At 34.0% G+C, this 13,452-nt stretch overlaps 1 protein-coding gene and 1 pseudogene across 1 annotated transcript in view; both read right to left on the bottom strand.

The window, feature by feature from the left end:
- Positions 1-833: 833 nt before the first annotated feature.
- On the bottom strand, positions 834-11,215 carry LOC107753066 (putative protein MSS51 homolog, mitochondrial; annotated as a pseudogene).
- LOC107753037 (calpain-15-like) overlaps positions 9,222-13,452 on the bottom strand; it is a 29,349-nt gene continuing 25,118 nt past the window's right edge. Inside the window, exons 11-13 of the mRNA XM_016569143.1 lie at positions 12,802-12,980; positions 11,266-11,468; positions 9,222-9,475 (exon numbers count right to left, since the gene is read on the bottom strand). Coding sequence (XP_016424629.1) covers positions 11,291-11,468; positions 12,802-12,980 — 357 coding nt within the window. The 3' untranslated portion in view covers positions 9,222-9,475; positions 11,266-11,290. The remainder of the gene's footprint in view (positions 9,476-11,265; positions 11,469-12,801; positions 12,981-13,452) is intronic.

The following is a 13,452-nucleotide window of genomic DNA, read 5'->3' as shown; positions in this document are numbered from 1 at the left end:
TTTTAAGGTTATAAAATAAAACTTAATTGAAAATCGGTAAAGTTACTCACTCTGATTGCTGTCCATGTCGTCCATCTTTAGTGATCCAATTCGGGTCCTAGGGTCCTAGAACTGCGGTCCTTAAACTGCAGCCTCCGGTTGTGCAGGAACATACTATTGGGGAGATCAGCAACTTCTGACCGGTGTTGTTTACAAAAACGGAGACGTCCTTTAATAATCACATGGACCATTCTCAAAAAAATAAAAAATAAAATAAAATAAACAAACTTTCGGAATTTCACAATAAATAATAAATAAATAATAAAAATTATTATAAATAAACAAACACAATAAATAAACAAACATTTATTTGTTTGTTGTGTATGCATTTGGCAGCAATGTATAATAAATAAATAATATATAAAAATAAATATAGACACATTTTTTTTTATTTGTTTATATAAATGTATTTATTAGCTAGCTTTATAAGGCTTCTTCCATATCAAATAAAGAATAATCACTGAAGTGAAACTAAAACATACAGATAGTAAGGCACAAGTTTTGACTCAGGAATCAAAATAGAAAAATGAATGATTATGAAGATTATTAATAATATAATATAATACATTATAATATAATATAGTTTTTTTTAAGAGCGAAAAAGAGAATGTCATGGCAGATTTCGGCACTAGGGGGCGCTAAATATTCACTAAATTGTGTTGCAAACAACTGTTTTAGATGAAACATTTATTTCTTAAATAATTATTAAACTGTAATAGCAAGGGACACGTTTTTTTTTTTTTAGGTGTGACTGATGTCCAAATAATACAGCCATGTGGTGATTTCATTGGGAAATGCATTTAGCTGGTTTATAAGTGAATGAAAGCAAAGGTCTCTGTGAATCTACTCAGCCTCCTGTTGTGTCTCCAGCAGACCCTGAAAGTAAATATAAAATGCATTGCTGTAACTGGGGGCTTTGTTAGGGCTGGACTGGACCTGCTCGGGTTTCTGGGAGCTGAAGGGATTCGGTCCAGTGTCTTTAACGTCCATCTCAAGCTCTATGAGAATCTGCAGGGAACACTGGAGCTCCGCTTCACTGCGACACAGAGACACAGCAGAGAATGACGGACACTGGAGTGAACCAATGTTCCTGGAGCCTGTGATTGTGTATGTCTGCCAGGGTTGGGCAAAAGTTTAAAATGCAATAAATAAATAAATAAATAAAATTTGAATTTAATTGTCCACACCCCACAGAAATTTTAAGTGAAATTTGTGTATTTCAAGGCATACATTTTAATGCATTCTGTGGGAATCAAACCCACGACCTTGGCATTGCTGTTGAATGAATGAATGAATGAATAAAAATGTAATAAATAATACACACACACACACACATATATATATGTGTGTGTGTTTGTAAGTAAAATATAATATAATGAATATACACACATACTCACACTCACACACACACACACACACACACACACACACACACACACACAGAGTTTAGCTGGATAATCTCAGTCTTTGTTTGTTGGTCTCCACTTTATGATTGATAGCGTGTAGGCTATATCCTCTCTTCCCAGATGAGATGTGTTGTCATGAGTGTTTGGATATGAGGAGATTTAAGTATTCAGGGACCCAGAAAAACAGCAGTGCTATAAAGATGTCTCGCCCGAGGATGAGAATGATGGAGCTGTGTGTGTTTGCATTGTGTTCGTGCAGGAGTTTCACTTGTTTTCAGCAAGATCATGTTGATATGAACCTTGTTTGGATGAAAAGCAAGCTTCAAAATTGAAAAAGGACATTTTAGTATCATTGATGTTTTACAGTTTTTGTTAATATTTTTAATCAGGCTTTATTTATATATTTTACTTATATTTTTTATTTATTTAGATAGCCTATTTTCTGTATTTCGACTTTATTTACATTTTTTCTTTTTTCTTTATATTTTCTTGTTTATATATTTTAATTTTAGTTAAAGTTTTAGTCATTTTGTTGTGTGTTTTTGTCATATTTATTAGTTTTATTAATTTTGTAATGTCTATATAGTTTTTTTATTAATTTATTTAATAATTGTAGTTATTTTAGCACTTAAAGTAAACTAAATAACAATGAGAAATGTTGCTTTGGCAACTAGCTGGAATTAAAAAAAAGTTATTTTTTAAAAATATTTTAATTTATTTCAGTTGACATTTATTTTATAAACTATAATAACTATAATAACTGCTTAGAATAAAAAATATATATTTTATTATCCCTATTTCAAAGAAATATTTAGCTGTTTTAGCAAAGCAGAATTTAAAAAGTGAATTAAATAAATGAAATTGAATTTAATAAAACAATTAAATAAAATAACGTAAATTAAATTTTAAAAAAATTTCACTCACAATATATACTCTATATATCGTACTCTATATATACTCTCTCTATATATATTTTTTTTCTGTATATTTCCTTTTTAAAACTAAGCATGGATTTCTTGAATTTTGACACTTCCGAGCTAAACATCTGCTGCTAAATTTTTCACAAAGGTAAAAGTTAAGGACACAAGCATCTGTCACTGAGCCAGTTTTGCAAGTGACTCTTGTCAAGTGTTAATTTTAATGCTAAGTAAATAAGTCACTGGCCATTTAGCAGATGCTTTGATTCAAAGTGACTCCCAGTTCATCACAGAGATGATCCTCAGTTATTACAGCTCATCTTACATCCAGGATGAGAACCAACAACCCTCTGCTGACCAGCCTTCAGAGATAGGGATTTAACAGCGAAGTAAAGTAAAACGCAAATGCTACTGCTAACATCTTGTTGTTAAATGAATTGAAGTTTGCTCAGATCTCCTGACGGTGAGTCTTAAACTCTCAGCTGTTACTGTGAATCACTGCTAGTAAAAGTCAGACAGATGAATTACAGCGCTGCTGAAGTGGCACCTGTCTCTACTGAGTGAATCTCCCTAAAAGAATCATCTATCTGAATCTATAGATGGAAACGAAACCCCCACTGGAGCTTAAAGGGTCAAATGTCTTCAGACGGCAGTGAAAGTCAGCTCTCTAACCTAGTAAACTCCTCAACACCTCAGACTGTAGAACTGCGCTCACTTCACAAACCACTGCTATTCATTTCAGTGAACTGCTTCAAAAAATTACTCACTGATTCATTTGTTTTCACTTCTTTTTTTTTGTAGTGAAATATTTTGTTCATTACTGATAATTATTTTCATTTTTAGTGTGCTTTAAGGTTAATTAGTTATAAAGGTTTGATGTTGTGAGCCTACTTAAGATCCTCAATGCTTTTGAACTTAAAATAATTAAAAATATATTTTTCATTAATTGAAATAATGCTGAAATAGAATAAAATATAAGTATTAGATGATAAACTTAATAAACATAAAAACATAAACTAAAATAAAATAAGTACTGAGTACTATAATAATTTTTTTTTAAATAAATATAAATTAAATATATGTATATCTTTAATATTATTAGTAATTTTATAACCCTCTGCTGACCAGCCTTCAGAGATAGGGATTTAACAGCGAAGTAAAGTAAAACGCAAATGCTACTGCTAACATCTTGTTGTTAAATGAATTGAAGTTTGCTCAGATCTCCTGACGGTGAGTCTTAAACTCTCAGCTGTTACTGTGAATCACTGCTAGTAAAAGTCAGACAGATGAATTACAGCGCTGCTGAAGTGGCACCTGTCTCTACTGAGTGAATCTCCCTAAAAGAATCATCTATCTGAATCTATAGATGGAAACGAAACCCCCACTGGAGCTTAAAGGGTCAAATGTCTTCAGACGGCAGTGAAAGTCAGCTCTCTAACCTAGTAAACTCCTCAACACCTCAGACTGTAGAACTGCGCTCACTTCACAAACCACTGCTATTCATTTCAGTGAACTGCTTCAAAAAATTACTCACTGATTCATTTGTTTTCACTTCTTTTTTTTTGTAGTGAAATATTTTGTTCATTACTGATAATTATTTTCATTTTTAGTGTGCTTTAAGGTTAATTAGTTATAAAGGTTTGATGTTGTGAGCCTACTTAAGATCCTCAATGCTTTTGAACTTAAAATAATTAAAAAAATATTTTTCATTAATTGAAATAATGCTGAAATAGAATAAAATATAAGTATTAGATGATAAACTTAATAAACATAAAAACATAAACTAAAATAAAATAAGTACTGAGTACTATAATAATTTTTTTTTAAATAAATATAAATTAAATATATGTATATCTTTAATATTATTAGTAATTTTATTTAAATTATTAATAAAAATACTAATTAAAAATGACAACAGCACATAATACAATTACTAAAACTTTTTTTGAAAATAAAAAATTAAAATATAAAAATAATATTAAATATAAAAGCTAATTAAAATATTAATTAATACTATAATAGGAAATAAATAATACTAAAATAACACTGTTGATGTCATTGATATGCCAAAGGGCATCTAAAAGCTGACAAAAACTTTAAGCAGATTTTAGCAGATGTAATTTAATTGTAGTCTAGTCATTACTGCTGTGCTGTTGGGAAATGTCAACACCTGTTGATGCTTTATTTTTCGTCAGTTTAGCCACTGTATTGAATAAATACTTGGGGTTATGTTTGTTTTCTTCTAAAAGAGAAGAAAAGTAATCAGATCTAGCAGTTTTTAATGCTTTTCTGTAGGATAGGTTACTTTCCCGCCAAGCAATACGAAATACCTCTAGTTTTGTTTTCCTCCAGCTGCGCTCCATTTTCTGGGCTGCTCTCTTTAGGGTGCGAGTGTGCTCATTATACCACGGTGTCAGACTGTTTTCCTTAATCTTCCTTAAGCGTAAAGGAGCAACTGTATTTAAAATGCTAGAAAAGAGAGAGTCCATAGTTTCTGTTACATCATCAAGTTGTTCTGAGGTTTTGGATATGCTAAGGAATTGAGATAGATCAGGAATATTACTTACAAAGCAGTCTTTTGTGGTAGAGGTGATGGTTCTACCATACTTGTAACAAGGATTAGAATTTACAGTTTTAGCTATATGAAGTTTGCACAAGACTAAATAATGATCTGAGATATCATCGCTTGGCTGCATAATTTCAACACCATCAACATCAATTCCATGTGACAGTATTGAATCTAGAGTATGATTTCGACAATGAGTAGGTCCTGAGACGTGTTGTCTAACCCCAATAGAGTTCAGAATGTCTATGAATGCTGATCCCAATGCATCTTTTTCATTATCAACATGGATATTAAAATCACCAACAATTAAAACTTTATCTGCAGCCAGCACTAACTCGGATATAAAATCAGCACATTCTTTAATAAAGTCTTTGGCTTAATTATTCATTTTAAACTACAAAATTATACAATATTACAGTATTTATTATTATTTTAAGAATCAATATTTTAAGAATGACTTTTATTTTTGTATTTTCAGGTTATTCATTTATTTTAATTTAAGTTTTTTTTTTGTTGTCATTTTGTTATGTGCTATTTTCAGTTTTATTCGTTTTAAAAAATATATATTTATATAGGTTTTTAATTTTTAGTTTTAATTGTTGTAATTTTAGTACTTTAATTTAAACTTATATAAGTTTAGGTTTTTCATCAAATATGTATATCTTATTCTAGCTTTATTTCAATAAGCAAAAATAATTTTTAATAGTTTACATTTTAGGTATGTTTAATATTTTGCATTTGTTTGTTTGTACCTGGATGAAATCCAAGCACTAGATCAGGTTTGGCTGCTTCTCCTTTCTCCACAGCTTCCTCCCAGAACTGATGATAGAGGCCCTTGTAAGCGCTGAAGTAAACTTTTCCCCGGGGTCCGAATGCTCTCAGCGGGGGCCTCATGATGGGCCCCTGGACCACCTCGGACCCCACCATCACCACCTCCAGCCCCTGGTGCTCCGGGAACATGCGACTGAGCTCGTCCATGTCTGTGGTTCTGGCTCCCAGGGTCTCGTTGTGACCGGCGCCGACTAGATGTACGGTCAGAGGACAGGAATATCGGTCCAGACGGGCCATCTGAATCCCGAGGGCCACCGTCAGCATCCGAGAGAAGAATTCGCTGGACACCCGCCACACAGACTCACGAAGCTCCGCCTCCTCCGGCCGTGGCCTGCAGGCATTGGTCCAGAGGTCTGTCATGTTTTGTCCAGACAGGATGGGCTCCAGACGGGATGTCAGATCTCCCTGCATGGACAACCAATCGTCCCAACACCTGATGTCTTTAGCGTGCAGAGACCACACCTTCGTAGGGAAAGGAAGATCTCCTATTGGAGCACAGGATGATTGACATAATGTTACTTAGCAGCCTCTCACAACTCCAACCACGTTTGCGGTTTCCTCTGACCTGTGTGAATGAGCCACTCCACCAGCCTGTCGATGGAGACCTTATGGAGCATCTTACAGAACTTCTTATGCAAAGACCAGTCCTTCTTCTGACAGTCTGTACTGCAGTAATACACGTTCAGACACCTGGCAGCACAAAATGAGATGCTGAAGAGTTAATACAAGCTAGAGCTAACCATACTGCATAAATCAACACTTACGAGTCGAGGCTTTAACACACAGATAAAAAGGTCTGTGCCATTTTTAGAAGCTGCCCTCATCATTTCAGTACTTTAAGTTTTTATTGTGTTTAGCGGCGTCATGCGGTGTGTGTGACTCTGTCGTAAACATCTCCCTAAAAATTCAGATCAGGTTTTAAGAGAACAGCCGGCATAGACAAAAAAAGAGACATAACCAACTATAATAAGATGATATATAATACTATATATACACACTATAATGTCATTTTTATTATTTTTACATGATACAATAAATACCACATAATAATAATAATAATTTAGGTGAATGTCTGCGGTGGGATCTTACTGTTATTCTGATCTTATTCTTCCAGGCCAGAACGAACTACAACGTGGGCAATTTGGGGTCACTTGATGCAATTCACTAATTTAGCAGCAATTTTTTTTTACCTTACTGTAGTTAGTTCATCTCATTAAATACCAACTGATGTGATACTGGGAGTAGTTTCCAGAGACAGTCCAGGTTTTTTGTATTTTGTCCTAAAAAATGTCCCCATTTTTACAACGCGTTCAAAACCTATTTCCGGCATGGAATAAAAATCTCTATTTTAAAAATGTTTTGTATCAGAATTGCAATATCTCAGTGTTGTTTATATCTCGCATTAATTGTGAGATGTGAACAGAGAATTCTGAGAAAAAAGTCAGAATTGCGAGATGCAAACCGACTTTTTTCTCACAATTGCAAGTTTATATCTCACAATTCTGACCTTTCCCCCCAAAATTGCGAGCTTATTTCAAAATTATGAGTTATTAATTCTGCCAGAATTGCAAGTATATTTATATTATGAATATATATATATTTTTATTTCATTGTATATATATATATATATACACACACACACACACACTTAATGTAATTTCTACTTATTTGATATATATATATATATATATATATATATATACACACATATACAATTCTGACTTTTTTGTTTTTCTGAGTTTATATCTTGATATTGCATGTTATTAATTCTGACTCAGAATTATTCAGAATTTTGAGGAAAAATGAAAATTCACAATTGCGAGAATATATCTCAAAATGTAAGTTATAAACTCACAATTCTGATCCACTTCCAAAAGTATAACAACAATTGAAAATTTATGTATACAGTATACAACATGAAAATAATAATTCAATTAGAAAATGTTAAAAATATATTTAATTTATTTGACTTTTGCAATGCGTTTTTGTAAAGTCATAATTCTGTTTTGATCTGTTTGCTATTTGCAACTATTTTTCGCAATGTGAGAAATCGTTTATAAAATGTTTGAAATAAGTCTCTTCTGCTCACCAAGGCTGCATTCATCTGACCAAAAATACAGTAAAAACAGTAAAATTGTTGAAAATTATTAAGATTTAAAATAACTTATTTCTATTTGACTATATTTTAGGATGTAATTTATTCCTGTGATGCGCAGCTGTATTTTCAGCATCATTACTCCAGTCTTCAGTGTCACATGATCTTCAGAAATCATTCTGATATACTGATTTGCTGCTCAAGAAACATTTCTGATTATTATCAATGTTGAAAACAGTTGTGCTGCCCAATATTTTTGGGAAACATGTGATGCATTTTTTTCAGGATTGTTTGATTGAAGTTCAAAAGAACAGCATTTATGTGAAATAGAACTGTTTTGTAACATTATAAATGTCTTTACTGTCACTTCTGATCAATTTAATGCGTCCTTGCTCAATTAAAGTGTATTTTTTGGGGTTGATGGGTTTAGAGGGCATAAAGGATAAACTTTATTTGTCCCCAAAAGGAAATTTGTCTTGGGCAAAGTGCTACAGTGTTGTTCTGAACAGACAATAATGATAAATAAAACAAATTAAATAAAACAATTAAAAAACATACATTAAAATATAAGTGTATAAGTATAAAATGTAAAATATGTACAGTGCAAAACACAGTAAAGTGCTAATATGCTATAGGTGTGTTGTTTTTGGTAGAATTCAGCATTTTTATCGAGGCAGGAACAAATGAAAGCTTCAGTCTATTAGTTTTACACATTGGCATTCTTAGTCTTGTATAGCTCAAAACATTAACATATTAACCTTATATTTTGCATTTGCAATTGAGATTAAAACAAACTTTCACTAATTCAGAGTAAATGCAAAATTTACAATACATTAAAAACAATGTATTGTAATGAGCACATTTTTAGGAAAAAAATGTGCAAATATTGTTTTACATTCCCTATACATAAAGAGGTAAAATGCACTCATATTTACTAGTTAAAGATGCTGTTAAATCAATTTTGCTTTGACCCTGTAACATGAATGCAACAGGATCGACATAAAGCACATTCAGAAAAATTGGCAGGATTGGCACACTAAAACTGAGTGATACCACCTGAATTTACTAAATTATCCATTCAAATCATAAGAACATGAACTTTAAACTTACTGCAATGTGGAAAGAAAGAAGCAAAGAAGTTTCCTGAGAGTGACCCATTTAAATGTCTGATTGCTGAACTCCTTACAGAAGATCAATGTAATAACCACTTTGAGAATAATGAACATAGGTCAATAAAAAACTACCTAAAATCAATATCATTTAAAATATACATAACTATACTAACACTGAAGAAAAATGATACACTTCACCTTTAAGATCAGAAACAAAGGAAAGAATTAAACAAGTCAGCAGCTCACGCTCCTTGATTAAAAAAGAAAGAAAAAAATCTTTATTTGTCATTTGGTCCGACAGAACCTGAGATTGCAAATGAACCGTACAGATTTTAAACTTTTATACTTTTTGTTTTGTCAAAGAATCAATAAAATATTCTACATATTATACTCCTGGCCGACAGAGATCTGTATAATTACAGCGAGTACTTCTGATGGGATTGTGCAGAGGGGAACAGCGCTGTACACTTTACAAAAGAAAGACAGAAAGTGTGTGTGTGTGTGTGTGTGTGTGACGTCACATGATCAGACCGACACACACCAACAGAGGGAGACACTGACCAACACAAGAAAACACAGGAGACGCTCAGTGCACAAATAAAGTCCAACACACATGATCAACCTGCTGATCAAAACATTCCCATGAGTCTCGCTCAGCAGCTTCTCTTGTGCGTCTTTACTAAAACACAACATAAATAAATTAAAAGATGGTTCCCACATGCATCTTCAAACACATAAACCCCTCACGGCCGGTGAATAACCACACACGGCTTTCCACTAAAATCAAGTATCGCCATTTGTCGTTACATTACCCATGATACAGAACATGTGAGCACAGAGAAGGCTGCTGATTGGCTGTCAGAACGGCATTAAACCTAAATCTCACAAAACGTGTCGAGAACTTGGCACATTTCACCCTATGATCAGGAAGAATAAAGATATAGTTTGCGTAAGGGAATTACACCTGTATTTTGGGCCTTTAAGATATCCTGGGTTGTGACAATTACACACAATTTTACCCCAATCCAGACAATTAAAAAAAAAACTCATTACAGAATGAGGATGTGGAAAAAACACTGATATAATATTTAAATTCTAACTGTATTTATAAAAATATATAAACATAGCAGCATTTGTTGTACTGCCTAAATGTGGTTTAAAAAAAACCAAACAAAGTATTTTTTTTTTACTTTTAATATAATACTGTATTCACGTAATAAGAATCAAGTGAAGATAATCCTAAATAACAAAAATTATAAAAGTAAAAATTAAAATGAAATGTCCAGAAGACTTATAGTAATATGAATTTGAGGGGAAAATTAAACAAATATAATTGAAACAGTAATAATAATAACAATATTAAAATAATAGTAATTATTATTTTTATTATTATAAAACTGTAATGTCCAGGAGTCTTACAGTAATGTGAATAGGAGGGAAAAATGTGTTTAATTGTCATGGAAAAATCTAATATAATTGAAACTGTAGTAGTAATAATATTAATAATAATGGTCCCAAAAACAGGCTCAATTTTGCCTTTTTAAAACAAATTTTTTTCCCTTTTAATTATGGTGAATTATAAAAACGGAGAGTTCCGGTCCTTGATTCTGATTGGCTGAGCCACGTTCGAAGCTGTTGTAAATTACTTGATTCTGATTGGCTGAGCCGCGTTCGAAGCTGTTGTAAATTACGCTACAAACTTACACCTTTGTTTACTTCTGTGTGTTGCTCGGCAACCACTTTGTTGCAACCACAACTGATTCTGAGGAACTACATTGTTTGGTGGAAGAATACTGTTTTTATTAATATCATTACACTTTATTTGCTCCGTTTTATTTTCTGAAACCGTACTACGTATATGGAATAACCGCTTTATAAAAGCAATAAGTCCCGTGAAGCTGTGGTTTACAGTGAATTTATAACAGCTAAGGGGGTTTTTCTACCAACGCTTAGCTGTTATAAATTCACTGTAAACCACGGCTTCTTGGGGCTTATTGCTTTAATAATCCACGTGAAATATTTTGGTGAGATTCGCCGTCTGACTGAATGCATGTAAAAGAAACGGGAAAGTACAGTCGTGTGACAGGAGACGTGTGGCGGACTCCAGGATGGATGTGAATGAAGCTCATCATGTTCTTGCGCAGAGCGAGTGTGTTTGCAGTGGGCGGGGCTTGGCTCAGCAAGCAGACGTGTGATTGGCTCAGTAGTTCCACCCAGACCCTCTCAATGCCTGCGTGTGTGTTCATCATCACGGGCCTGAACTGGTCTATGTCGTTTCATGAAGGGAGAGTGTGTCTATGTGTGTGTGTGTGTGTAAGCATGTGTCAAAGCGGCCGCGGCCTGTGCAGTCCGTCAGTGTCTGGCGTGAGCTGGGGCGAGTGTGTGGCTTTACTAGACGTCCAGTCGCCCAGAGACGCCTGCGCTGCTTTCCTATGGGCCAGTCTGTGTGTGATGGAGAATCCGGCGTTCCCCTCCAGCTGGGACAGGACCACCAGCACCTGCCTGCAACACGTGAGCGAATACATGTGTGTGTGTGTGAGCGTGTGTCAAAGCGGCCGCGGTCTGTGCAGTCCGTCAGTGTCTGCTGTGAGCTGGGGTGAGTGTGTGGCTTTACTAGACGTCCAGTCGCCCAGAGACGCCTGCGCCGCTTTCCTATGGGCCAGTCTGTGTGTGATGGAGAATCCGGCGTTCCCCTCCAGCTGGGACAGGACCACCAGCACCTGCCTGCAACACGTGAGCGAATACATGCGCGTTAATGCATCACACCGCTGCTCTGTTAGGGAAAACCTACATAGAAAGCACTTTTTAGGCAAGCATGAAGACTTTCCAAAAGGTGAGCAGCAACATTATAAAGCATTCAATTATACTTTCTTTACCAAATTGTAAGGTAGTCAATCCTAAAATGCACTGCAATGCTCTCACTGAAAAAATAATTTATCCAAGACGGTGGATAACCAGAGAAATTCGTATTATAAATATATCTTTCACTCAGTGGTGAGGTGACAAGTACAAAACTATGGACTAAATACAGATAAAAAAAATTTGAATAAATAATAAAGTAATATTATAAAATATATTTATTTACTGCTAACACCAAAGTCAACTAAAGTCAATTGTGAGTCGAAGGGAAAATGTGCTTAATTGCTATAAAAACATCAAATATAATAATAATAATAATAATAATAATAGTCCTAAAAACAGGTTTTATTTGAACTTTAATAAACAATTTATGGTGGATGCTTTAAGAGAAATTTACATCATAAACTTATATTTAATGTTGGAGAAGTATGCAAAAAATTAGAACGGAATACAGATATAAATAATTAATAGGAGGGGGAATGTATATATATATTTTTTTTATTTTATTTTTTTATTTTGTATATATTGTATGTAATATTTTATATATATATTTGTATGTATGTATGCCTCAAGTTGTCAACAAAAAAAATGTTTTAATAAATTAAAATGCATATTAAAATTTATGCTAGATGACTTTATACACTATTTTTACTTTTTTGTTTGAATTAATCTTCGTTCATTATTTTAATAAATGAGTTTTCATCATCTTTTTAAATTAATAATTGTGTTAAAACGGCATAAGCAGCACTGTTAGGGTTGATAGGGCATGTGAATGAGTGGAGTGTGATTCAGCTATGAATACCTCCGAGGTGAAATTGTCATGTGGCTCTGGGTGTGAACAAACCTTAAATAAAACCCTTCAGGCACTAACAGGACTATCATTCACAATCACACGGCGGGTTTCCATCTGGAGCCGGAGGAACAACGGCCTGCTCTTGTTCCCACTGCTGTCAGACGCTTCAGGAGATGAGTTTACCTGTGCAGCGGCGGCACGCTGTCGATGGTCTTCAGGCTGCCGCGGGTCGACACCACATTGAAGCTGTCGGTACAGTCACATGACACATGGAGGTAGTACTTCGGGTGACGGTTCTCCACGACGACGATGAGCCCCGCCCACCCGTGAGTCAGGTAGTAACATGTCATTCCTTCCCGACCCTGAAAAACACACGAGATCAACAAATCACATCATAAAACCGCCATCCTTGTTGTTAACATCCGTAATTATTATGGACCTTTTCCACATTTCTGGGTTTCTCAGAAGCGGAAGTCATCATAGTTGATTGTAGTGAATGGGAAATTACATCAAAACCTTTTTTTTTTCTTCATTCCCATTCACTCAAATAGCAAAAGAAAAACTCCATGATAATGTTTTCACAACTTTTGAAAAGAGGAAAAAAATAGAGAGAGATTGACAGCAGCAGTCAGAAGAGAAAACAAAGTCAAATTTACCTTCACTCCTACAGACGCTTTTGTAATTTGATGCAAAGGTAATATAATACAAAGTGTTTTAAATGTACATACATTTTTTAAAATAAGAATATATAAAATCCATCATCATCACCAGTCTGTGAATTAAAATTCCATTCCAAAATCCATAGAAAAAACAAAAAATTATAATATATATATA

The sequence above is a fragment of the Sinocyclocheilus rhinocerous genome, unplaced genomic scaffold (assembly GCF_001515625.1).
Source record: "Sinocyclocheilus rhinocerous isolate Xijiao unplaced genomic scaffold, SAMN03320098_v1.1 scaffold1493, whole genome shotgun sequence".
Taxonomy (NCBI): Eukaryota; Metazoa; Chordata; class Actinopteri; order Cypriniformes; family Cyprinidae; genus Sinocyclocheilus; species Sinocyclocheilus rhinocerous.
This window is presented reverse-complemented; position numbering and strand designations above follow the sequence as displayed.